Source organism: Perognathus longimembris, chromosome 24 (genome assembly GCF_023159225.1).
Source record: "Perognathus longimembris pacificus isolate PPM17 chromosome 24, ASM2315922v1, whole genome shotgun sequence".
Lineage (NCBI taxonomy): Eukaryota > Metazoa > Chordata > Mammalia > Rodentia > Heteromyidae > Perognathus > Perognathus longimembris.
The window spans coordinates 18,906,112-18,932,491 of record NC_063184.1 but is presented as its reverse complement, the minus strand read 5'-3'; the positions used below and the strand labels follow the sequence as shown (position 1 = coordinate 18,932,491).

The 26,380-nt window shown below is 39.7% G+C and overlaps 1 protein-coding gene across 1 annotated transcript; it reads right to left on the bottom strand.

Moving 5' to 3' along the window:
* Positions 1-10,574: 10,574 nt before the first annotated feature.
* Adh7 (alcohol dehydrogenase 7 (class IV), mu or sigma polypeptide) lies at positions 10,575-26,047 on the bottom strand. Its single transcript, XM_048333662.1, has 9 exons — positions 25,951-26,047; positions 23,018-23,119; positions 21,817-21,955; positions 21,431-21,518; positions 21,120-21,336; positions 16,492-16,752; positions 14,107-14,242; positions 12,413-12,551; positions 10,575-10,775 (listed from the first exon to the last, which is right to left on the bottom strand). Exons 1-9 carry the CDS (start codon positions 25,966-25,968, stop codon positions 10,751-10,753), a joined length of 1,125 nt encoding a protein of 374 aa, XP_048189619.1. The 5' UTR covers positions 25,969-26,047; the 3' UTR covers positions 10,575-10,750.
* Positions 26,048-26,380: the final 333 nt, after the last annotated feature.

The window sequence follows — 26,380 nt, the reverse complement described above, 5'->3', positions numbered from 1 at the left end:
TAGGAAGACAGAATCCAGCTCCGTCATGGAGAATGGATGTGATTTGAAGTGTGAGACCAAATGTACTGCCTGTGAGTCCCAAGTAGGTTTCACCCATAGTGGATTACTGTGATAAAGAAAATGGATTCTTTTGTCTTAGTAATTTGCCTTTCAAGATCACAATCTCATTGCTATATAAATACACAATATACTTATATTATAAATGGAAAGGATGGTGGTTATAAAAGTAAATTGTGGGGCTGGGAATGTGGCCTAGTGGCAAGAGAGCTTGCCTCATATACATGAATCCCCGGGTTCAATTCCCCAGTACCACATATATGGAAAACGGCCAGAAGTGGCGCTATGGCTCAAGTGGCAGAGTGCTAGCCTTGAGCAAAAGGAAGCCAGGGACAGTGCTCAAGCCCTGAGTCCAAGGCCCAGGACACACACAAAAAAAAAAAAGTAATTTGTGAATGTTACAATTATTTAATGCACTCCAGATTATTACATCTCAACATTTACCCTATTCATTCTTCTTCCTCACTGTTTTTATTCACATCATTTAGTGATACAAGGGGTATCATTTTGGTCTGCTCATATATCCATGTAATGTACCTTAAGGAGACTCATCTTTTTCCTGTTCCCCACACTAACCTCAGCTAGTTTCACTGTTCTATTTTCACACATGGACATGGAGTATTTTGAGCATGTTCATTCTTCATGTTCTTTGAGAAAACAATACCAAGAGCAATGACCTAGTTTACCTATTGAGAAAGCTTTATTCTCTCCCCTCCCCCCACCCCTGATAAGATTCAGAAAGCAGGGAAAAGGTCAAATTGTTTTTCTTTTGGTTGGGCTATGTGAACCCAATCTGCTAACCTTAGTCATTCTATGCTTATATGCTAGACAGTGAGATATTGTATTCTATTAATGACGATGAAATAATAGTTATGTCGTTTGGTTGACAAATGATTCTAAAGCCTGAAGTTCATGCAGGACCTAGAGGAACTGGTGAATTGTGAGTAACTGGAGGGAGAGCTCTAGTCGAGCTTGATGGGTTAGCTTCTGCCTTTGCTAGGCGCATCATGTCACAGAAATTGCCCTCACTTTGGCCACATCCTGTCAGGAAGCTATGCCTCCAGCTCTTCCTAGATTCTCACTACTCTTTTCCCTATCCTTGACCTTCAGGCTTATGGACAGTAACATTTTTCTAACAGATTCTGGATATATTTTTATCCCTAGGTAGTGTCATTAACATTGTCTTGCCTTTGACTAAACTACCTTTATTGAAAGCATTATGTTGGGGCTGGGGATATGGCCTAGTGGCAAGAGTGCTTGCCTTGTATACATGAGGCCCTGGGTTCAATTCCCCAGCACCACATATACAGAAAACAGCCAGAGGTGGTGCTGTGGCTCAAGTGGCAGAGTGCTAGCCTTGAGCAAAAAGAAGCCAGGAACAGTGCTCAGGCCCTGAGTTCAAGGCCCAGGACTAGCCAAAAAAAAAGAAAAAAGAAAGAAAGAAACCATTATGTTGATGGCTCCTTGCTAGACTATGGACTGACAAATGTTCTGCCCCAGAGTTGTTTGCCAGAGAAATAAAGAATGAATATACAGTGAGAGTGTGGGGATTCAAGTTTCTGGCTCATTCTGTTAGAAGCTCAGTGGCAAAAGGCATAGAGAGAAAACAGACAATGAAGATGATAGTGAGCACCCAAGCCAGTGTTCTCAGGACACTGAAGAACATCCTCCTTTCAATACACCCTTATTTAGAACCTGCAAGTGAGGAATCGTGGGGAGGACCTAGAGCACTCATAGAGAGAGCAAGGACTCATTTAGGAGGATTAAACATGAATAAATATAACTACTGTATAAAGAGAAGGACTTGAAGTCACAGCAGAGAGTTAAGCACTTTCCCCAGAAACTCCCTCAATCTATGGATTTGCTTGTGACCTCAAAAATGATTTATGTGCAAATCATTCTTTTTCATTCCAAGGCAGTTCCAAGGTCCTGTGTGACGAAAGTAGGCAGGAGTACATTATGCAAGATGTTCAGCAGGGCCTATGTGTCCGGGTAAGGAATTTTCTTCATTTCATACATGTATTTCAGAAGCACAATTTCACATCTACTGTTGTTACTTCAGGCAGCAGCTGGAGATAGATGAGTAGACCTGTGAAACAACAGACACATCAACAGAATATTAAAATAGGACATGGAACACATGAAAACATGATGGTACCCAAGTTATAGAAAACACAGGAAAGCATTGAGGTCAGAGAAGAGGACCCAACTGAATTCTCAAGGATGGGCAAGAACTTACTAAGACAAAAGGGGCGAGAAGGGTGCAGACTGTAGGAAGAGGCCCTGCAAGACAGAATGCAAGGGAGAAAAGAAACAGTGAATGCAAGCATTTTAATGCTACCTGAGCACGAAGGGTTCTTTGGGGGTACAATGGAGTCACCCAGACCACCACAAGATGCTCTGAAGGCTGAGAAGACCTCTGGAAGCAAAGTGGAGTCCCTGAATGACTGTTAAGCCAAGGAGTGGCTTAGCCAGATTTGTCATTTTGATGTTTTACCTGGGGATGTTGAGGAAAACCTAGAGAAGGGGGTATAAGAGCATGGGATTTCCTAAAGTTCTCTTGGTAACTACAAGGGAGGAAGTACACATGTTTTAATTAACTCAGTAAATCCATAAGAATGTCATGATCCCCAAAGTATTATTAATCTTATTGCCAATAATGGTTAAGCAGTTAGGTGCATAATAATTAGACCTTCAATCTTCTGCCTTGGATTGGAGGTGGAAAGAATGAGTGAAAGATATACCCTCTTCTTCTCACAGGAAAGAAATGGCTAGGAAAGTTTCATCAGAGGTCCGATCTGACCTCTAGTCACTGAGGACACCCATGCTCGGCATTACCTCCACTCTTCTTAGTAGTGGCTGACCCTCTCAATTGAAAATAACAAAGGCTCAAGCGGGACTGGTCCACAACAAAACAGGCTATTTCCACCTCAGTGATACATCTTGTCCATGCTGTCGACTGTGGAGTTCAAGGCAAGAGAACATGGTGGACAGAGGTCGGCACATGACTCTATCCTTTGCTGCCTAAAGGTCCACTTGTGCATTTAAAAGAAGAGACAAAGAGATGGGGGTTGACGAAGCCATTCTACAACTGGCAGAGGTGTTGCATTCGATGGCTATTGCAGAAATCTTAGCAAAAGATGCAGGGTTGAGCCACATCAACATGCTAGTGAGGAAAATGAGGAGGAGACTTAATTCGTATTTAGGGACTAACACCAGGACATCTTGGATGTGGAGACTCATGCCGAAAGAAGACTCTGGTGTGGTTCTCTGGTTTCCAGTTTAAGTTTGTAGGGGGTAGTCTGAATACAAATTAGAAAAGTAAGTACACTTATTTGGGGCTAAATGTAGCTTCATGACGTCAATTTGAGTTACTCAAGAAGGTCCAGGAGTGTATTCACAAATGTGTGGTCAAAGAGTCGATAAGGCAAAGTACGAAGGCAAAGTACTAAGCATAGACTCTTGGTGATATATCCATTGTGAAAACTTTGTCAAGGAGAAAAAATTTCCCAATTCCAAGGTGGCAAGAGCTGTGTTGGGGTCTCCTGAGGCGGAGTGGGGAGACTTTAGGGAATTACTAGAAGTTTTCTCTTTTTGAGACTCTTGTGCTCCCACAAACATTGCCTAATGCACAGACACCAAAAAAAAACACCCCAAAACACATTTAACCTCCTCCACAAAAGTCCTTAGCCCAGGGAGCATGAGCTGATTGATTTCCAGTGCAGTGATTGCTACTGGGAAATGGTCAGGGTCCTCATTGTATCCTTAGGGTGATCAGAGTAAATAATTCACAGCACAGTGAAGGAACTTGGGAAAGGGATGACATAGTGTTCTTCAAACTAAACAAACCAACGAAGTTGTGGGGGAAATCAGCTTTAAAACACGGTAATGCTTTTGTTATATTTCAAAGGGATAACAGTCCACAGAAGGTTAGAATTCTGCCATGAGAAGTATCTTATGGGCAAGTGGAGTTAAAACAGGGACTTTCTGCTACTGCTAGGGCTGAGGTCCTAGAACTTAAGCCTCTTGTTTCTCCAAGAAATTTGCTACTTGATCAAGCTGACTTACTTAAGCATTTCTTTTGACATTAGCTAGTGCTTTCTAGAACTTTCAGTTTCTCCTTAGAGATCCTATGTCTATGATTCTCAATTTGGCAGAAATAGTGTACTAGATGAATCTCCTGGTTTAAAGTATTGGATTTCAAGTATATTAAAGCTTTTTATACTAAGGAGCTGTTTCTCATTAGCATATTTTGTAAAGTGAAGAGAAATCAAGTTTATGACCACTTAAGAGTCCTCACTGGAATTAAAACTTGGGGAGCTGGAGCCATAGAGGGTCTCAGGAGACACGTACTGAGGGTTTAAGGTAGAGATGGAACTGAGATCAAACCCAGGCCTGCTCCAACAGACATCATATCATGCTTGCCACTGAAGTTATAATCCACGGAGTAACGTATTTGACCTTCTTTTGTTTGGATAGGAAAGTCTGTTTTATAACAGACCTTGACAGATGAATAGTACTGCATTGAATACTTGTGGCGTAGTTGTGTAATGATACGGTTCCCTGTCAAAACTTGCATTGAAGTGTATAGAATGTTAGCAAAGCTAAAACACCATATCTGGTTTTTTTTAAAGTATGCCATTGCAAATTCAAGTACGTGTTATTTTTAGTTAACATACTGAGTTAAATAGTGAGATTCGTCTTCATTCGCAGTGGAGAAAAGTAAATCCAAATTTAAAATGAAACATTTGACTATCTAAAAGCGTGGTTGCCAGGAACATACTTTGTTATGTCACTCAACCCTTTGCCTATCTTCATGGCTCATTAAATAAGTTGGATGCATGACACAGTAAGGAACAAATACTCCTTTCAATCCAGCTTAATCAGCATAAATGTTTATATAACTGTCACTGGGCACAGAATATTCTACTAAGTACCATTTCAAGACAGAACTTGGAATGCTGTCTATATCTTCTAATTACATGCATACTGGGATAAATGCTCAAGCACCGGTCACTTCTTGTAGCTTCTGGGTTGACAGGCAATCTTGAAGGAGTGGAAAGAGTTATGACAGCCTAAGGTTGGTTGTTTGAATACCTGGGATCAGGATTTTTATTGTCCTTAATGAAGGGAATCCAACTCTACCAGGGATTGAGGGATAAAAGGATCGGCAAACAGAAATTCATGAAGCAGATGAACCCTGTTTAGGAGGCCTCTGTTAGTTATTATATAGGAGTATAAACAATTTTAGATATAAAAAGAATCAGGGAAGAAAATGCTAGCCGAGCTTTTGCAGTATCTGGAATTGAAGTTATGGGCAACAAAGGAGTTTATAAATTGTCTTTTCTGACTTTTGAGCTTAAATCATTTCACATAAGCATTTGTATTAATTAAAGCACATCATTTTTAGGTAAATATAGGAGTAAGCCAATTATTTTTTTCTGCTTTATTGTCAAAGTGAAGTAAAGAGGGGTTACAGTTTCTTATGTAAGACAAGTACATTCTTATCCAACTTGCTAAGAGTAAGCCAATTCTTTTTTTTTTTTTTTTTTTTTGGCCAGTCCTGGGCCTTGGACTCAGGGCCTGAGCACTGTCCCTGGCTTCTTCCCCCTCAAGGCTAGCACTCTGCCACTTGAGCCATAGCGCCGCTTCTGGCCGTTTTCTGTATATGTGGTGCTGGGGAATCGAACCTAGGGCCTCGTGTATCCGAGGCAGGCACGCTTGCCACTAGGCTATATCCCCAGCCCCCCAATTCTTGAAAAAATAATTTATAATAATGTCCATCAAGAATTACCAGTTTTCAGCATCACAAATCTGAAAACTAATATTGTTTTGAAAAAATTCCCAAGATGAATTTGGAAGAGTCACTTGATCTTTTGAATTCAAGTCTCTTTTCATTGGGAATTATTTCTTATGTGAAAATGGGTCATGGTTACCTGGGCATTTTGCAATCTACTAAAAAGGAGGAATTGTTTAACCTACATTATTTCCCAGTATGGAACTCCCAATTTGTTTTATGTCTGTGAAACTTCTTATATTCCTTATAAGTCATTATATTTTCAGGTACTTCCACATTTTATCTACAGCCAATAGAATCTCAATAGGGAACTCAAACTACCTTTTTCCACTGTCCTTTCCAGAGATAGAATGTTACCACAAAGCATTCTGTTAAACTTTATGAAAGTTGATGAGACAAACTTTTCTCTCCTCTCATACTGGTTGTACAGTGAGCTTTCATTGAGCACTGTACCACTTGAGCCACAGCGTCACTTCTGGCTTTTTCTGTTTATGTGGTGCTGAGGAATCGAACCCAGGGCTTCATGCATGCTAGGCAAGCACTCTACCACTAAGCCACATTCCCAGCCCTGAGCTTTCATTCTAATCTTTCTATATGTGCACATGCCCCATGAAACTCATCTCCCTATTTCTTCTATTCTCTCTATTCCCCTACTCCCTTTTCAGGACAATTTCAACAAGTTCCATGGTTCTGTTACCATACATGTATATAAAATACATTGACCATATTTATCTCTTCTATCTTCCTCTTTTACCCCTATCCCTTCTGGCTAGTACTACCCCCCAAAAGAACCTACTTCATATTCCTATCATTTATTTTATTTTATATATTTTATGCCTGTCCTGGGGCTTGAACTTTGGGCCTGGATGCTATCTCTGAGCTTCTTTGCTCAAGGCTAAGTGCTCTACCCACTTGAGCCACCACTCCAATTCTGGCTTTTTTTGGCGGGGGGGGATTAATGGGAGATGAGTCTCCAGGGCTTTCCTGCCATGACTGGTTTCAGATTACTATTCTGAGTAGCTCGGATGGTAGATGTGAGCCCAACTCTGTCATTTAGTATTAAAGACTAGATCTGCATATAAGAAAAAAACACTGTGATATTTGACTTTTTAAATCTGTTTTATTTGACTTAATGTGATATTTTTTAGTTCCACTGTTTTTCTGTAAATGACACAATTTCATTCTTCTTTACAGCTTAACAATATTCGTTTGTGGTATATATCACATTTTCTTTTTCTTTTTTTTTTTTGGCCAGTCCTGGGCCTTGGACTCAGGGCCTGAGCACTGTCCCTGGCTTCCTTTTGCTCAAGGCTAGCACTCTGCCATTTGAGTCACAGCACCACCTCTGGCTTTTTTCTGTATATGTGGTGCTGGGGAATTGAACCCAGGGCCTCATGTATATGAGGCAAGCTCTCTTGCCACTAGGCCATATCCCCAGCCCATATCACATTTTCTTGATCCATTCAGTGGTTGATGGGCAACTGTATTGATCCCATGTTTTAGCGAATTGGAATAGCAATGCTATAAACATGACTGTGTTGGTATTTCAAATGTCTGTTGACTTACATTCCTTTAGTTATATGCTAGGAATGGTGCAACAGGATCATATGCTCATTCTGTCTTGAGTTTTTGTAGGGACCTCCAGACTGATTTCCATAGTCATCACACTAATGTGCATTCCTACAAGCAGCATGTGAGGGTCCTATTCCCCCCACATCCTCACCAGCATTTGTTGTTGTCTTCTTGATAATAGTAAATTCTGATGTGACAAATGGAATCTCAGTGAAGGTTTGGTTTTCATTTCCTTTATGAATAAGGATGTTGAACATTTCTATCCATTTGGTTTTTTGTTTTTTTTCAAATTTTTATTATCAAACTGATGTACAGAGAGGTTACAGTTTCATATGTTAGGCACTGGATACATTACTTGTACTGTTTGTTACCTCGTCCCTCATACTCCCCCTCCCTCCTCCCCCTTCCCCTTTCCCCCCATGAGGTGTTCAGTTCGCTTACACCAAACAGTTTTGCAAGTATTGTTTTTATAGTTGTTTTCTTTTTATTTACCCTGTGTCTCTCAATTTTGGTATTCCCTTTCAATTTCCTAGTTCTAATACCAGTATACATGGTTTCCAATATACTCAGATAAGATTACAGATAGTGTAGGTACAACCACAGGAAGGTGATACAAGAACATCATCATTAATAGAAGCTACAGATACACATGGGATGTTGAAAGTAGTTACAACTGTGATATAACAATCGTTTCCATAACATGGAGTTCATTTGTACTTCTTTGAAAGGATGTCAGCTCATGTGTCAATTTATTAGCTCTGTATTATTTATTATTTTGATGGTTGGACTTTTTTTGTTAGTACTGGTTCTTGAACTCAGGGCCTGAGCACTGTCTCTGGCTTCTTTTTGCTCAAGGCTAGCACTCTACTACTTGAGCCACAGCGCCACTTCTGGTCTTTTCTATATATGTGGTGCTGAGGAATCAAACCCAGGGCTTTATGTATATGAGGCAAGCACTCTACCACTAGGTCATATTCCCTGATGTTTGAACTTTTTTGAGCTTTTCTTGTAGATGTTAATCAGTTATCATATGAATAACTGGCAAAGATTTTTCTCCCATTCTGTAGGGTTTTTTTTTGTTTCTGGAAATTATTTCTTTCACTGGACAGAAGCTTTTAAAATCTGATACAATCTAAATTTTCAACTCTTGCTCTTACTTCTAGAGTAGTTGGAATTCTGTTAAGAAAAGCATTGCTAAATGTGTGTATCTTCAAGGACGTTTTCTATGATTTCCTCTAATAGTTTCAAAGTTTCTGGCCTAAAGAAAAATAGAAAAATCTTTAGATTTAGATTTAGCAGATAGAAAAATCAATATTTTAAAGATCAGAAGCATTGCTACTAACCAATAATAAACAGGATGAGAGAACTAGGAAATTAAAAGGGAATACCAAAATTGAGAGACACAGGGTAAAAAAAGACAAATAACTACAAAAGCAATACTTGCAAAACTGTTTGGTGTAAATGAACTGAACACCTCATGGGGGGGGGATAGAGGGAGGGGGAGGAGGGAATGAGGGAGGAGGTAACAAACAGTACAAGAAATGTATCCAATGCCTAATGTATGAAACTGTAACCTCTCTGTACATCAGCTTGATAATAAAAATTAAAAAAAAAACACAGGATGAGAAAAAATTGGAAGAATAGTTCCATTGGGAATAGCCTCAAATAAATTAAATACCTAAGACTAAACCTAACAAAGGAGATGGAAGAGCTCTACAATGAAAACTATAAAATACTGAGGAAAGATACTGATGAATACACTGGAAGATAGAAAGACTTCCATGCTCATGGAAGTCAATAGAATGAATATTATGAAAATGCTTTTACTACCAAAAGAAACATACATCTTTAGTACAATGCCCATCAAAATTCTAATAATGTCATTCTCCCCACAAATGGAAAATTTAACCCTAATGTTCATTTGGAAGCATAAATGTTTTCAAACACCCAAAGCAATACTGAGCAAAAAGAGCAATGCTTAAGGTAACACAATATTAGACTTCAAATTATACTACAGAGCCACATCTAATAAAAACAGCATAGTTTGGGTACAAAGACAGGCATGTTGCTCCATGAAATGGACTAGAAGATCCAACAATAAGGTCACAAAGGTATAGCCATGTGAATTTTATAAAAGCAGCCACAAAAGATTGGAGTGAAGATTGTCTTTTCAACAAATGGCGTTGGAAAACTAGATATCCGTACAGGAACCCCGGGCATCTTGGCTAGATCCCTGTCTCTCACTCTAGATGAAAATTCATTCCAAATGGATTAAGCATTGTTTTAAATTTTAAGTGTGTGTGTGTGTGTGTGTGTGTGTGTGTGTGTGTGTTCTAGGCTTAAGCCCAGGGCCTGAGGGCTGTTCTTGAGCTGTTTTTGCTCAGGGCTGGCACTTCAGCACTTAAGCAAGTTCTACTTCTGGCTTTTGGGTGGTTTATTGGAGATAAGAATCTCATGGACTTTCCTGCCTTGGCTTGCACGCACACACGCGCACGCGCGCGCACACACACATGCTGTGCACACACACGCCAGTATCAAACTAAAAAACAGCAACTTTTCTTTTGTTAAATGGAATCATTATTAAGTAAATAATAATAGACTTAGAGACCTGTATTTTGTTAAGTGGTATAATGTGTTTGTAGTTGTACTTTTAAGTATTAGAAAGGTTATGTTGTATAAAGTATTAACAGAGGCTGAAAAATAGCCTAGTTATACACTGACAGAGTGCTTCTCCAGTTGTGTCAAGTTAATAGTGATGGCTCTTCAAGTTAATCATTGAAACATGTGCCTTCCCTTAAATTTATCTATTTTCGTCTTAATCTAATCGAATAATGTGTTCAAAGTAACAGGTTTATTTCATAATCTGATTTAGGTTAATTTGTAACAAGTATTTTAAGAATATTTATGTAAAACAGCAATGTTTTCACAGTGTGCACAGTGAGCAATGAATATTTGTTCAGGAAATACTGTTAACACATTTAAACTGCTGTGTCTCTTCTAAATCACTGGTTAAACTGGTTAAAACTCCTAGAAAACTATCTTCATTCCAACACAGAAATCCAAATGTATATTTTTCACATATAAAATCACAGCCTTTGAAAATGTGAATTAAAAGTTAATTTTTTTATTAAGTCCCCTGCTAATCAGGTGCTCATAGACTAAATTTTTATTAAGATTTCATAAGCTCATATAAAGGTTTGGGATGTTCCCCAAATCGATTTCTGCTTGTTTCTCTGAGATAGCTCCATGCCCGGAGGAGGGAAGTGAAAGGAGGAAAATTCTGGATCTCCGGCCCCTGGCACAGAGCTGCTGCCGCTCAGGATCTCAAAACGTGAGGATAGTTCGAATGCTGGAATGGCGGAAGAGAGATGTTAGCCATTTGTTTCTCAAATAAGAAGCCTTCCTATCTGTCACAGAAGCTGGGCAAATTGTTACTGAAAGCCCATTAGGGTCTGAGAGGAACCCTGACTAATTAATTTCCTTCTGCGTGTTTCTGATAAGGACATCTATCTGAGCTAAATTGGGAAACATCACCGTAATTGTCACTGACAAGAGAAAAGAGCTTTTCAAGGTGAAGTAAAACTCAAATGAGGCTAAGGAACCGAGAACAGAAAGGGTGATTTGGGGTGCTTAGTCTTCTTGATGCCCAAGAAATGGTAAACACAAGCAAAACTTGCTTTCCCTTAATTCCCACAGCTTAGTGCAGAGGCTGGAGTGAAGCATGTGCAAGATTCTGTTAGTGAGTGACTAGATTGTGTTAATAAATGATGGTTTGTGAAGCGATGCAAAGGCACTGACAGTTGGAGGAAACGTGAGCTCAGCAAGCATAGTATAGGTTAGTATGGAAAAAATCAGAAGCAAGAGGCCTAACATCAAGCTCCACTGTTAACGTGTATAGACTGAGCCTCGATCACACTGAATAAAGGCAATAATGCTGGAGGAGGAATGGAGAGATTGCACCTACAGAGAGAAGCACCGCTTTGTACAAGGAAAGCAACAGAGAACAGAAGTTAGTCATGGCTCTGTCATTTCTAGTCTGTAATCCTAGAGTGAGTGACATTATTTGTTGAGATACAACGTGCTGGTGGTATTTGAAGCAAAATTTCTGAAGGGGAATTTGATTCTTCGGAAAACAACTGCTGCTTATATGTAGAACTACTCGTATTAAAATGTTACTTTTGCAGTAACACTAAAGCAGTATTTGGTGTTTCTGACAATTTCTTTCTGAGAAATCAATTATTTACTTGGTGAAATAATAATTTAAGTGTGTATTCATAATATAATGACCCTGCAGGCTCGACCCAGATGTGGAGATAAGATCAAACTTGAAAAGTGAGTAAAAATTTCAATCTCAGGTTGCAGTGTAGTTCCTTTTACTAATGAAATTCAAAAATGTGGTGCCTAGTAGATGCTCAATAAATATTTATGGACACAATGAATGACATTAATTTTTATCTCTTAGACAGTTTCTTTAGTTATTGTTCTAGCTATCCATAGCAAAGACAGATGCATTTGACATTTGCTTGAATTCTTTGTATTGCACCATTACTCTTGCTCAATTGTCAAGGTCTAGAAGAAGGATGAACACCCATGATCACCTGGGGCTAACCCAAGGCTAACCTGTTAGAGAAGTTGGACAGGTGACAATATAGGCTTGACAATAAAAATTTCACCCAGCACAAGCCTAGCGCATAGACGTACTATTTATTTTCCTCTCAGAACCTTAAGAAACTAAGGTTATGGTAAGAATAATATTTGATCTTCAAGGATTAGAAGAAAGCACATTTGAAAACTGGGAAGTTTTCCAATTTTGGAGGGTTTAAAAAGATGAATGCAGGACTATGGCATTCTAAGACAGAATAGGAAGTTATTATCAATCTGGTTTGTTTAAATAATAGAAACAAAACATGAAGCAAACTGATAGATTTATAAAAAGCAATGTAGACAAATAAGTGTGGAGACACAAACATCAAACATAATAGTTACCTTTGCCCTGAATAGAGCAGTTCAAATCCCTCATTGATCTTCGTAAAAGGTAGAACATGGGTTATTAACTGGTCCAGGTCAAATTTCTTTGCTAGAAAATCAGTCACTAATTTAGGTACATCATCTCTGCTTTTCCAGCCTGTAAAAAACAAACAAACCACACATTTGTTTTCTTTATCCTTTACAAATTACTTGATTTTATTGTGGGGCTCTATGCCTTCCCTCTTTTGCATTTTCCCCCCTGTTTTGGCTCATTCACCACACCATGAAAACCAGAACCTTATTTCTTCAACCTAAGAAAGGCCAAAAATTCGGCTATCTCACATCTCCACACCTGTTGAAAACCACAGAAAGACTCTAATCCAATTTTCTTTTTTCAATTCATTGGTTACAGTTCCTTTCATTCTCTCATAAGCCTGCATCAATTGGACACTTGCTTCAAGCACATTGAAACAACAGCTACTGTCAAGGTCATTTTTGACCTTCATTTTGACCCTTTGGTCAACTGTGAGTCATGAACTGACTTACACTGCTCACTTGGTGTCAAGCCAACACATTATCATCCTCATTGCCCAATTACCTCCACTGGAACCTGGAGGTCTTTGTGAATCCTTCACATTCTCCAGATTACTAATGTGCTCCAGGGCTTGGTCCTCATGCTTTCAATCCCCTTTATCTATGGCTACCCTGAAAGAAATTCTCTCCAATCTCATGGACTTTAATAAGCTATATTTAAAACAAGTGTGTGTGTGTGTGTGTGTGTGCGTGTGCACACGTGGTGGTGCTGTACCACTTAAGCCACACCTCTGCTTCCAACTTTTGGTGGCTAGAGACAAGTCTCACAGATATTCCTGCTCATGCTGGCTTTGAACTTTAATCCTCAGATCTCAGCCTTCTGAGTTGTTAGGATTATAGTTGTAAAATAGTGGCACTGAGCTCAAAAGCACTTAGGGTTTTATCTCCATGCTAGACCCCTACCTGTACAGGCACTTAGATAAGAGTCCTTAGATAAACCATGTACAGCTCTTATCAGAGGTCTGATAGGCATACTTTGCTCAGCCCCACTTACTTCTGATTTGTACTCTCTTCCCACCACTAGTCCTCAATTGGTTTCTCCTGTAGTCTTTCATCTCAACAAATGACTTCATCATTGCCTGATGTTCAAGCCCTAGATCTTGGATATATATCCGTGCCTTTGACATGAAGGCACTAGAAAATGAGACCCGTGTTGCCCACTGCAGGAGAGCAACTCTGGCCCCTTGTAATTATACTGCTTTCACAGTATGAATGGCATTTTGTTTACTTATTTTTGCTTTAAATCTGGGATCTTTTCTGATATGCCTGTAAATTTGACAAATTTGCTGTTCCTACCTTTTCTTGTGTATGGAGAATACTACATTCCATTACAATTTCCTGCCACATAATTTACCCCCAAGAGACACATTACTGGTGTCTTTTCATTCAGGCCTGAACTTTCATTGCAGACAGTGATAGGAAATTGTGTGCACAAATGCTGGCACCGAATCAAAGAGAGAACGGGACAATTGTCTTTGGGGTTCTTGTGTTTATAGTTCTGCTTTAACTCGCTTTATACTCATCCTTGGAAGAAAGGTCTTAAGGAAGGTGCGCTGAGACCACAAGCTTCTTTCGCTTGCCAGGCAGAAGGTAAACCCGCCACCCGCTGCTACTCTCACCTCCAAAGACACAGCCCTTCCACGTGCGTCCCGTGAAGAGCAGCATGGGGTCATAGCTGAGCAGCTGGGCGGTGGGAGGCGAGCCCACCACCACGCTGGTCCCATAGTTCATATGGCAGGAGGCGAGGGCCTCGATCTGTGTTGAAAATAAGGTGGAGTCTTAGGTGAGAAACACAAGGCACAATGCCCATGTGCATCTGATCATACAAAATGATACTTATCCAAACGAACTCCAGGAAGTGGAAACAAGAGGGCTTTTCCTTTTTATTTACTGTTTTTTGTTTTCTTTTCTTTTGTCTTGTTTGTTTGTTCATATGTCTTTGGGAGTACAACTTGTGGGTGGGGAATGAGAGGGAAAAACTGGGAAAGAGTAAGGAAAGCGGCGACATTGTCCAAAAAGAAATGTACTCTTTACCTGACTTATGTGACTGTAACCCCTCTGTATATCACCTTTATGACAAAAATAAAAAAAGAAAGAAAACAAAAAGAATACTTTTTCCTGTCTTATCTTACGGGCTCAGAAATAAATACCCTGCAAATTATCTCAGTTCTAGAAGTTAGCTCCATTTCCAAGTCATGAAATCAAATGAAACCCACAAATCTTTCATTTAATGGATTCACAATACAACTTTAGTTCTTAATTCAGCTAGTACACACTGTATGCCCTGTAAGGCACAAAGTGACTGTTGGGGCAATCAGTGTACCATGAACCAAAATCCAAGGAAATCCTTGTGGCATTTTCATAGCAATGTCATCATTTCAGATAAGCCTGAAGAAGTCATTTGACCTGAATGAAATTGAAGTAATAAATTAATATGGCTTTCTCATATTTAGTATGAAGATTAAATATTAAAATAAATATGAAATATTCATTTTCAACTAAATTGAATATTTAGTAAGAGACAAGTCTCTTTTCTTGCTAATATCTATGAGGCAAATCCCATATTTTGGGCTCATTCACCCATCTGCCTATTTTTATTAATGACATTTTTTTAACACTTCATAGGTTGTAACTGCAGTTATTGCTGCTTTTCAGAAGCTAAATATCAGCAGGCCCTAATAACATAGGCAACATTAGATACTGCCCTGTAAACACATGACCTAGAGTGTCATTGTTACTACAGAGTAAATTCTAACTGACATTAGAAAAGGGATATGTAACACTTGTATGTAAAAGGCCACTTGCTCCTAAAAAAGGCTCCTACAAAACCAGCCAACCAACCAAACAAAATAGGAACAAAACCCTTAAAACAAAACTATTACTTGATCATGAGTAGAATCGACTTTTTCCCATTTTCTCAATCTCCTGACCCGTCCCAGGCCAGGGCTTTCTGATGTCTACAGTGGTTGAGTTTCACAGATCTACTAAGAGCCTGGTATTGCTAGCTGCCTTGCTCCAAAGGTTGTATCCGAAGAGTACTGAAGGCTCATGATCTAAGGGAATTTAGATAAAGGAAATCTAAGCTCAGGTGAAAACAGTGTGAAGATGGATAGACTGTGGATTTGGGGGAACAATTTATAATGAGAGCTATTCTAATACAGTCATCATAGTCAATGTACATTTGTGAAAATGGAGCCAGGTAACTTGAAGGACAAGGACAGATATGGGGCGGGAGAATGATCAAGACGAATCGTACCCATACATTGACATACTGAATTGAAATAACTACGTTCAACTATTCAAATATACAAATAAAGAAAAAAAAAACCACAATAGCTTGCTTACCTGCTGTATCTCCCCATCCCTCCTTGAAAGTCACCTTGTGGTGTTTGGATTGCAGAATAAAATTAAGAGATGCAATCACTTCTAAGAATTCCACTTATGTAAGAAAGATAGCACCTACAGTTTTATCTAGAAGGTTTGTCTCCTTGTGCTCTAGTCACACGACAGTGGTATGATAGGATACTTAAAATCTGGTCAGGTAGAATTATTCTTAAGATTCTAACTAGTTAGGCCAAAAATACTATGTGATTATTATGCAATTTTAAGGCAAAATATCTGACTATCAGGTATTCTGGGTTTTTTTTAACTTTTAATAATCTTAATGTTTTATTTTTGCTTTAATCTTATCATCAAGGGTGAATTTTTAGCTGTTCATCTGGTATACAAGAACATAGTGAGTGTATGAACTCATCCACCTCTACAGCACTAACTGTAGCCCAGTACATACAAAGGGACAATGACATATCAGCATGGCCACATGCTCTGAGCTCCACACCAGTGCTTCTTGGCAAGTGACACAGGTATTCTGTTCTTTGTGTACTTGAATAAGAGTTTTTTTGTTGTTGTTGTTATAGCTGATAATAAAGTGACAGAAAATGAGCTTTGCCTTGCAAATATCTAACAGCTTGGACAATTTGTGGTTTTGGACTCTTCGCTCTTACCATGGTCTCAAGACGCCCAACAACCTCAAAGGTGTAGTCCACAGAGTTGCCGGTCATCTCGGCCAGCACCTCGCTGATGGGCTTGGTGGAGTCCTTGGGGCTGATGCACTCCGTAGCCCCTACCGCCAAGGCCTTGTCAAACTTGTCTTTGTTGAAGTCAATACCAATGATTCTGGAGGCCCCAGCTGACTTACAGCCCATGATGACGGACAGGCCAACTCCTCCCAGGCCAAAGACAGCACACGTGGAACCAGGGGTGACCTGTGGAGAGAAAAGTTGCCCTACATGTTAACGTGGGGTCAAAATACCTCCAGTACTGGAAGTGGCGCTGTGACCTACAGTGGTAGAGCGCTAGCCTTGAGCAGAAAAGCTCAGGGACAGTGCTTAAGACCAGAGTTCAAGCCCCATGACTGACAAAAACAAAAACAAAAACCCTCCAGTAAGTCCGCTAGGACTGGATGACTCATGTGAGAAAAGGCTGAACCTTTGAGAAAAGGATTATGTGACAAAACAAAAACAGCATTTGCCAGATCAATGAACACCCATCCTGAATGGCTATACTTTGCCCGGAGCTTTTGTTCAGTGTACTTTGGCTATCGTACAGATCCTTACCCGCATGGCACGATTCGACAAGCACTAAGACTTCTATTGTCTCTCCTCCCCAAAGCCATACAAAATCTGTTTTAAGTTTGCTATGAATAACATTTTCTGACTAATCATGACTCTGAGTCATTTGTAAAGAAATAGAATTATTTTTTTTCCAGCTGAGTCCAAACTTGATGTTGCAATTAGATGATTCTAGTATAGCTCTGGGAAGGAAATGTAGTTAAACCAGTTCAAGGAGTTTTGTCCAGAACTATATTAACAAGGGTCATTTTCCTGCCCCCAAAACTCTACTCTAGTTTTACATCAAGCAGAGAACCTAACATGGGTAAACACACAGAATGGGCAATAACCTTTATTGTGGTTATTTCTTTCCTTTTTTAAAAAAAAATACAAAAGTATATGGATAAACTGGGGCCATTTGCAGACCTCTTGGCTTTCTGTCTCTGTCTCCCTTGCAGTAACTACCTCAAAGAATTAGCCTGTGTGCATATGTCAGTGTGTGTTTTGAAATATCTGCAAGTGTAAGGTGCAGGATTTTGCACCCCCTACAGTCAGTCTGTCTCATTGTCACTTTAATGATGGGCTATGGTATCCAAAGCCTTCATTCAGTTGAGTTTGGAACTTTTGTGTCAAAGTAGTCATTCTCTCAAATATCATTCAGGCATTATTTATTCACCCATTCACTTCACCACTGGTCCCTGGTGAGCAACTCACTTCAGAACCAACTGGAAATTCCTTGCCTTTTCCTCACAGTTTCTGCTGTCCCTTGTGCTGTTGATTCCAGAGGAAATCATGTTGATGGCTGAATTTCAGGTTCTAGATTTAGGTACAAACCCTAGGGTCTTATCTTACCGTAACAGTGAGGTTGATGGTCTATTCTGTGCATCTGGGAGCTTTGGGTCATTAAGTTCATCTCTGGGAGTGGGCTGGGGGCTGAGCTGCTGAGGTTAAGTGCTATTCCCAGAGAGCACCAGAACCCTACACCTGCGTCTCCTGCTCCATTTCTTTGCCTTTTGCTGATCACAATGTCTAGTCTTTCACTCTAATAAATCATAAACACGAGCCTAACAACCTCTCCAAGTTCTTATCAAAGTTGAGAAGCCCTAGAAAGGCTTCTAGTGTACCCCGACATTGAGAGTTCGACCAATTCTCACACAGGCAACCACAAAACTGCGTGTGTGTTTAAGTGATTTGTCTTAAGATACAGCTACCAGGAAAAGTTATTATGTCCCAAAGTGTCGAATGTCTTGATAAATAGGATATTAAACAAGTGCTAATGTGGTACCAGCATATCAAGTACAGTAAACAAAAATTATTACAAAGAACAACATGTCCCTTCTTCTATGTCTCTATTGGCAGAACATTCTTGGTGTAAGATTTCTAGGAGACCCATGGGAATGAACGTACAACTCCCAAGGTTTGGCTAAGGAAATCTAAATACAAATGATCACTAACATGAGCTACTGTATGGGCATGAATGCTCATGCTCTATATCCATAGAACTCAGACTTATATGAACCCAAGTCTAAAACAAATTATTTCGATCTCAACATCCATATACATATTTTTTCTCTTAAGTTGCTTCATCATTTTCACTTTCCTGCACATTTGTGTATCCTCCTCTTTTATTCACTCATCCTTTTCCTATTAATGTTCACATGTTTTTGTGTAGTTACTGAGGCATGAATTCAGGCCTCATACTCTCACTCAGCATTTTTTCATTTATGGCTGGCTCTGTACCACCTTAGCCACTCCTTTCAGTTCTGCCTTTTTTTTGCTGGTTAATTGAAGATAAGAGTCTCTCAGATTGGTCTGCCTGGCTTCAAACTTCAATTCCCAGATCTCAGTCTCCCGAGTAGCTAGGGTTATAGATACGCACCACCACTATCCAGCTCCTATTACTATTTATTAAGTGATTACTATAGCCAGGCTACTTGCTAAAAAATGTGGTAAGTCAAAGCTTGGTCCATGCCTCTCAAACTTACATTCTAATGGAGAAGATTAAAGTATAGTGAGTTAAGACTTAGTACACATTTTATTGAAGAAGCAATCATAGTTTTCTTAAATAACTGGGATGGACTGCTACTTAGATGAAATATACCAAGAAAAATGAGGACTTCTCTGATTAGGCAAGCAGTCTTTAAACAGAGTGATGTTAATCATACAAGTGCAGAGGGACATAATCTTTTATGATGATTACTCTGGCTTGAATATGAAAAATTCTTGAAGACAGTGAACAAGAAAATAGTATGAAGTCCATTACATCAAGCTAGTGAAGCTCTGATGGTGGTTATGAGTTGAGGGTAACATTGGAATTTAAAATATATCATATAGCATATAGGTACAGTGAACAGAATGTACTGTTTGGACTGGAGTTGGAGAACAAAGAAGTAGGAGAAAATTTATTTTAGAGGCAAGAGGAAAACAAAATTCGTAATTTACTTTTGTACATAATAAGCAGGAGATATCTGTGGCTCATCTAAATGGAGGTTTCAGGCAATGGGGAGTTTGATGAAAGAATTTAGGACTCAGAGAGTCCTCCGAATATAATTTGGAATCAACTCATATTGATTTTGATTCTGAGTTTTTCAAGCTTTAGAGTTGGATGAGATCACCACCATATGGTGATTCTTGACTTGCTTGCTAGAATGCTTTTTCCTGTTTCTGAATTGTACATAATTCTACTTAACGCCTTTGTCTCACTAAGGGTAATTAGGTCCAAAAAATTCATTCATGAGTTTTGAGAACTTATGAATGCTTTCAAAAGTTATAGGCCAGCTGTTCTGGAATGTGTAATGTTCTCCCACTCATATGCTGAAATATTCATCTCCAGCACCTTATTCAGAGAGAGGGTCTTTGCATAAGCAGTCACGCTACAGTGATATCATGAGGGTAGAGCTTTCTATGGTATGGACCTGGTTTGCCTTGTCCCCTGTGAGCTCATATTGCTGGAGGCTTGGAACTCCCAAGACTTGAGGCCTGGTAGGAAGTGGGTCACTGGGGTAATCATTCAGCAGGATCTAGGGTTAACCTTTGCTCCTAAGATCTCAACCAACTCACTTCTTCACTCCTGGCTTCTGTATACTGCTGTTTCCCTTTGTGTAGCAATGCTATGTGGTGGTACAGTCAAGGATTCTCTTGCTAAAGGTTGAAAAGATAGGGCCACCAGATTGTGAATTTTCAGACTCTAAAACTGGAAGTTAAAGAAACTTTATAAATCCTCAGGTGCTTTGTGTTTTGCTACAGCAACACAAAACTAACCCAACCCAAATTCAATAGGACTAGTGTCTTTATGTTTATAATAAAGGGACATTGTATATAAAGACATAAAGGAAGATGATGAAAAGAGATACAGGGAGAAGAAAGCCATCTCAGGGTCAAGAGGAGATCCTTGCTTCGAAGCCCCAAGAAGGAACCAACCATACCAGCAGTTCAGTTTTAGATTCTGGTTCCCAGAACCATGATATGATAAATTTTGGTTGTTAAAGTCACCCAGTGTGTAGTATTCTGTTAAAGCAGCTCTAGTAAGTGAATAGATCTGCATACTGTAAAGAACGATGCCTTTTAGAAGTCAATTAGAATTTTAGAAATTGAACCTGAAGGAAATGTGGAAGAAATCAAGAGTAAAATTCTGGGATTTAATAAAATTTGATGCTGCATTTTTTCTTTTTGTTCTAGTTGATTTGGCATTGTGTAGAAATAGCCTAGAAGCTGTGTTTTCACAACATTTTGTTTCAAGTAGCTTTGAGATGCCAATAAAAGTACATAAGAAGTGAAAGGGAGGGAAAGAAGGAAGAAAGGAAGAAAGGAAGGAAGGGAGAAAGGGAAGGAGGGAGGGAGGAAAGGAGTGGGAGAGGGAGGAAGGGAGGGAGAGATAAAGAAAAAAGAGGCTAGGAAGAAAGAAAAAAAGATAAAGGAAGGAAGGAAGGAAGGAAGGAAGGAAGGAAGGAAGGAAGGAAGGAAGGAAGGAAGAAAGGAAGGAAGGAAGGAAGGAAACTAGTCTACCCTACCCCATGTCTTACCTTGCCAGTTTTCATAGCAGCCCCATATCCAGTGGAAAATCCACAACCGATTAAGCAGACTTTCTCAGGAGGAGCCGCATCATCAATCTTGGCCACACAAGTTTCATCCACCACAGTGTACTCAGTGAACGTACTGGTGTTCATGAAGTGGTAGACGGTTTTGCCCTTGCATGTAAATCTGGTAGTGCCATCAGCCAGTACCCCACGGCCAGTTATACTACGTGAAACATCAGATACATGCGATCATTATTCAATTAAAAATGAGCACAAGAAACTCAACTGATAGTAGAGTAACAATGCCTGACACCTACTCACTCCTAACGCAAACATTGCCCTGTGGGTTACGGCAGGCATTACACTCCCGACACTGTGGCAAGAAGAGCGGGATGACTTTGTCACCTAAAGGAAAAAAAATCACGATATAAGGTATTGTTTGTAAGCAAAATGAGATGAATGAATACAAGTTGAACTCATAACTATACATGAAAATTTATTTAGAAGATTCTAAGATTATATGCGCTATCTGGTTTACTAGCTAATGACTGAGATTTTGCCATATTAATTACTACTTGGTACAATTGCTTATTGTACCTTTCTGAGTTGGGCTAAAGCTCAAATAACTTCTGGCAAGTACTTTTTTTTTGATGGAATAATGAATATCTACATATTTACAACTTGGGATTCGACATCTGCAGACCTGGTGTTAGTGTAGTCACGCCTTCTCCAATGCTCTCTACAATTCCAGTTGCTTCATGTCCAACAATCACTGGAAACTTAGCTGCCATTGTTTTCTTTATCACATGGTCATCTGTGCGACAGATTCCTGTGGCCAAAATCTGTGCTCAAAAACAAAACAAAACAAAAAAACCCAAAACAAGAACATGGGGAACCAATCAACAAGTTGGTCATTTACCAATTGGGAGAACATTTAGTTATGTCTTGAAGAACTTTGCATTGTTTCATCTACATCATTTTCTAGTCAAGAAAGTCTTGACACGTCTTGGAACTTAAAATCAACCATCAGACAAGCTCCTTCTCTTTAAGGGAATTATGATATTGAAAATCTTACCTTTCTGTGGGGAACTAAGGATGTTACCATTTCACTGGCCCATAGGCAGGTACTTCAAGGACTGTCATAATAAAGGGGGAGGAATGGTGACCAAGATTGTAAAGAAGTAACTATATCTCTCCGTGACCAAAGGATCAAGAGAAGACTGGCAGCAACGGCCACTCAGCAACTGGTCCCTAAACCAATGGTCAGGCTGTGTCCACTGCAATGGGGGTAAAACAATCCAGAAAGTTGTCATGCCATTTTTCAGGCACAAATGACTTCCTCATTCCTGTGAAAAGTAATCTCAGGCTGGGATTCAGTGGCTCACACCTGCAATCCTAGCTACTCAGGAGGCTGAGACCTGAGGATCATAGTTTGATCATAGTCTTCTGCCCAGGCAGAAGAGTCCTTGTGAGACTCTTATCTCCAGTGAATCACTTAAAAACTGGAAGTGGAGCTGTGGCTCAAGTGGTAGAGTGCTAGCCTTGAGCAAAACGAGGTTCAGGGATAGTGCCCAGGACCTGAGCTGAAGTCTCGCAACTAACCTACAAAAAAGAAGAGGAGAAGGAGGAGGAGGAGGAGGGAGGAGGGAGGAGGGAGGATGGAGGAGGGAGGAGGGAGGAGGGAGGAGGGAGGAGGGAGGAGGGAGGAGGGAGGAGGGAGGAGGGAGGAGGGAGGAGGGAGGAGGGAGGAGGGAGGGAGGAGAAAGGAGGAGGAGGAGGAGGAGGAGGAGGAGGGAGGGAGGGAAGGAAGGTAATCTCAATATAATTGTACTTTAAGAAGACTTTAAAAGAAGGCATTCATGACTGTTCATCATTTTTCATCAAACGAAAGGCCCTTTTATTACCTTTATGCGAACTTCTTTAGCCTTTGGTGGAGCAACTTCTATTTCCTCAATGGAGAAAGGAGTATTTGGTTCCCACAGTATAGCAGCTTTACACTTAATAACCTAGAATTGACAAGTGTTATAATGGGTCTCTATTTTGTGTTTGTTTTTGTCTTTATAAATATAGATACTAGAAATGGCATAAATGCAAATCGATGATAATATACAATATTGTATATTTTCTACAATGATTTTCACTCAATACTTGAATCTCATGCCTTCCACGTCCTCTGAGGTTTGGAAATGCCATCCAGAAGGACAAACTATTCAGTTTATGATCACACAGCACATAATACATGAACTTTATTAGATGTGAGCTATACTCTTTGCCACCATTACTCTAGAAAACCTGGTGTTTGTATACTATTCCAGTAAATTAGCTTCTTTTGTTATAATTTTAAAAGCAGCAAATGAACAAAACCATTACCTGGGCATTGCTTATTCACAAGGGACAAATCTGGCAGACAGAAGATGGTGCTTATGTGCTTGCAAGAACAGAAACCTGTATTCCTTTGATGCATGTAACCATGTAGCAATGTGAAGAAACTAAAGCAGTGGCCAGTGAAAGGTTGAAGGAAACATGAGCATCATGACCACACTGGTTGAGACTAGGTTTCCTGATAACAATCGGTGCCTTTGCGAGTGTACCTTCCCCTCCTTTTTCCTGCACCTAGCACAGTTTTTTGTATTAGGCAAGTTGAAGCTTCTCACACTGAGAAATACTTTGTGGTTAGCTTTCAGTCCTTTAGCTAGTTTTTTGTTGTTGTTGTTGTTGTTATAACAGTGATGTACAGAGGGTAACAGTTTACATATGTCAGGTAAAAGTACATTTCTTTTGGGACAGTGCCACCCCCCTCCTCATTCTCTCCCAGTTTTTCCCTCCTGTCCCCACCCATAAGTTCTTTGCCAACGTAGTGTCTAGTGAGTACCACTGCTGCATTTGTTCACTCTTTGTCCTTCTGTTTCTGTTTCTCTCCAATACCCTCCCAAAGATAGATAAACAAACAAATAAGAAAAAGAAAACAACAATGACAACAAAGAAAAAGAGACTTTTGTTCCTATTTTCTGGAGTTCACTTCCATAAATATTATTTTATATGATCAAATGCATGTAGCCATTGTAAAGCTTTGTGTTTCTCTCCTAACAGTGCCCTCCTTTGGTCTCACTGTCAACAGCTTGTTCTTCAAATTCCAGATTCTGGATGTAAAAGAAAATAAATTCTTCTATCACGGTACTAATCATGCATGACCCCACTTAGTTTTGGGGATCAGATGAGATGGGGTCCATTCAGGGTGTAGACCAGGTAAATTTTTGTTCTTTGAGTCATCTGGTGTGTGGCATTTGGTTATGATCACCTTAAGCAAACAAATCTAATTATCTTTTGGTTTTTAATGGAATTGAAAAAAATTAATATAAAGAGGGGGAAAAAGTAATCCCTCAACAAAGGGCACTTCTCCTTTCCTGAGCTACACTGAAAAGTTAGAACAATTTAGGAACCACCTAACTCTTCTGCAAACCACAGCATTGGCCAATTATTTCTAATTGAGCTTATACAGCTCCTACTCCATCTGTAGCATACATTCTATCATTACGTCATGCCCGGGGCCACCGAATTCTCCATCACTGGCCAGGTGCTACAAGTGGCTGGATGCCACACCAAGAGAGCATCATTGCTGTTGGAGCTGGAAATGCTTAAGATCCCCTGTAAATCTGCAGTTTGTTAATTTCCATGGCGAGACGCACTGGCTTCTCCAGTGTTTCTCCAGATCAGCTAGTTTTCTAGGATTTCTGACCCAGATTCAGGTATTTTTATTGCAGTTCTATTCGATTCTGAGGGAGGAAAAAGTTCCACATTCTAACATCAGAGCATGCGCTGTCTCATCACTTAACCCAAGACGTCAGATGCCATTTCTGTTCTTCCTTAAGGCAGTCTAAATGCAGCATTGTTGAGCTAAGAACACAGCAAACTAACAGAAAGCATCAAAAACATTTTACAATTGTGTACCCATTTAAAGTAAGGGCTTGCACTAGCCTACTTAAAATTTTTTTAAAAGTCAAAATTATTTCTAAAGTTAAAAAATCAATTCTGACATTTTTTTTTTTAAACACAGTAAACCAGGGCTGAGAATGTGGCTTGGCGGTACAGTTATTGGCTATCAAGCATGAAGGCCTGGGTTTGATTTCTTAGTACCACATAAATGGAAAAAGCCAGAAGTGGCGTTGTGGCTCATGTGGTAGAGTGCTAGCCTTGAGTGAAAGAAAGCCAAGGACAGTGCTCAGGCCCTGACTGCAAGCCCCAGGAATGGCAGGAAAAAAAAAAAAAAAGAAGTAAACCTAATCTATCTACAATATAGTCCTGTTTTTATGGAAATTTAAAACCTACATTTTAATTTTTAAAAATGCATTCTAAGAAATCTTAAAAGCATACTGGTTGTCCACCCATCTTTCAGAATTAGCATTACTCAGTGTTAAGGGTAGGGTTCGTCTTTTCCAGTAGACTCCTGAACCAACTGAAAAATGAATACAATGCATGCGAGTGAGGCTATTGATAAAAAATATAAAAAATCTCCTTCAGGAACATTCTGCTCATGAGAGGAAATGCTCAGCTCCCCTGAAAGAAAATTATGAATAACACCAGCATATTGTCAACCACCATTCTCTATCATTCTCTACTGAATTACAGAAAAACCTTCCACGTGTAGTTTTTAACTTTGTCTCTATTGAAATTTTCTGAAACAGTTGACCTAATGCTTTCCCTGGGGTATGCCTGCTCCAAAGGCTTTCCATTCCTCAAGAGATGACCTCAAGTATTTAATGACTTGACTAGATTTGAAATTCTAATAGCCAACCCCACATTACTAGAGCATAATAATAACCACACCCATTGTGCTTACTTTCCCAGCGGTGCTCATCCTGGCTTTCTCTTGATGCTGAACTTCAGTAAAGAGGGGAGGTTCTGCTCACTCTGCTGTGGGGAAGAGCATCTTCTGCTTCCCAATAAGTAGTCTGTTCCTAAGTTCCGCCTTCACAATCAACTCACAGCCTGCTCCGGAAGCCCCGCCCCTTTTACAAATGACTTGTGAAGAGAATTCTAGTAGCTGAGATGAGCAATCCAAGAGCAGAAAATCAGGCAAACACAGCATAAGCAGACCTAGTTAGAGGGCAGAAAGCATTCTTAGCCATCTTATTTTGGAGTCAGTTCTTTTAATAATATAAAAAGAACCTTTTGTTTGTGTGTTCCTTGAGTGCACAGTGGGACATAGCTGATTTTAGAGATGTATGTGTACATTTGTAATTTAGACACGACTTCACTCTTCAAAGACT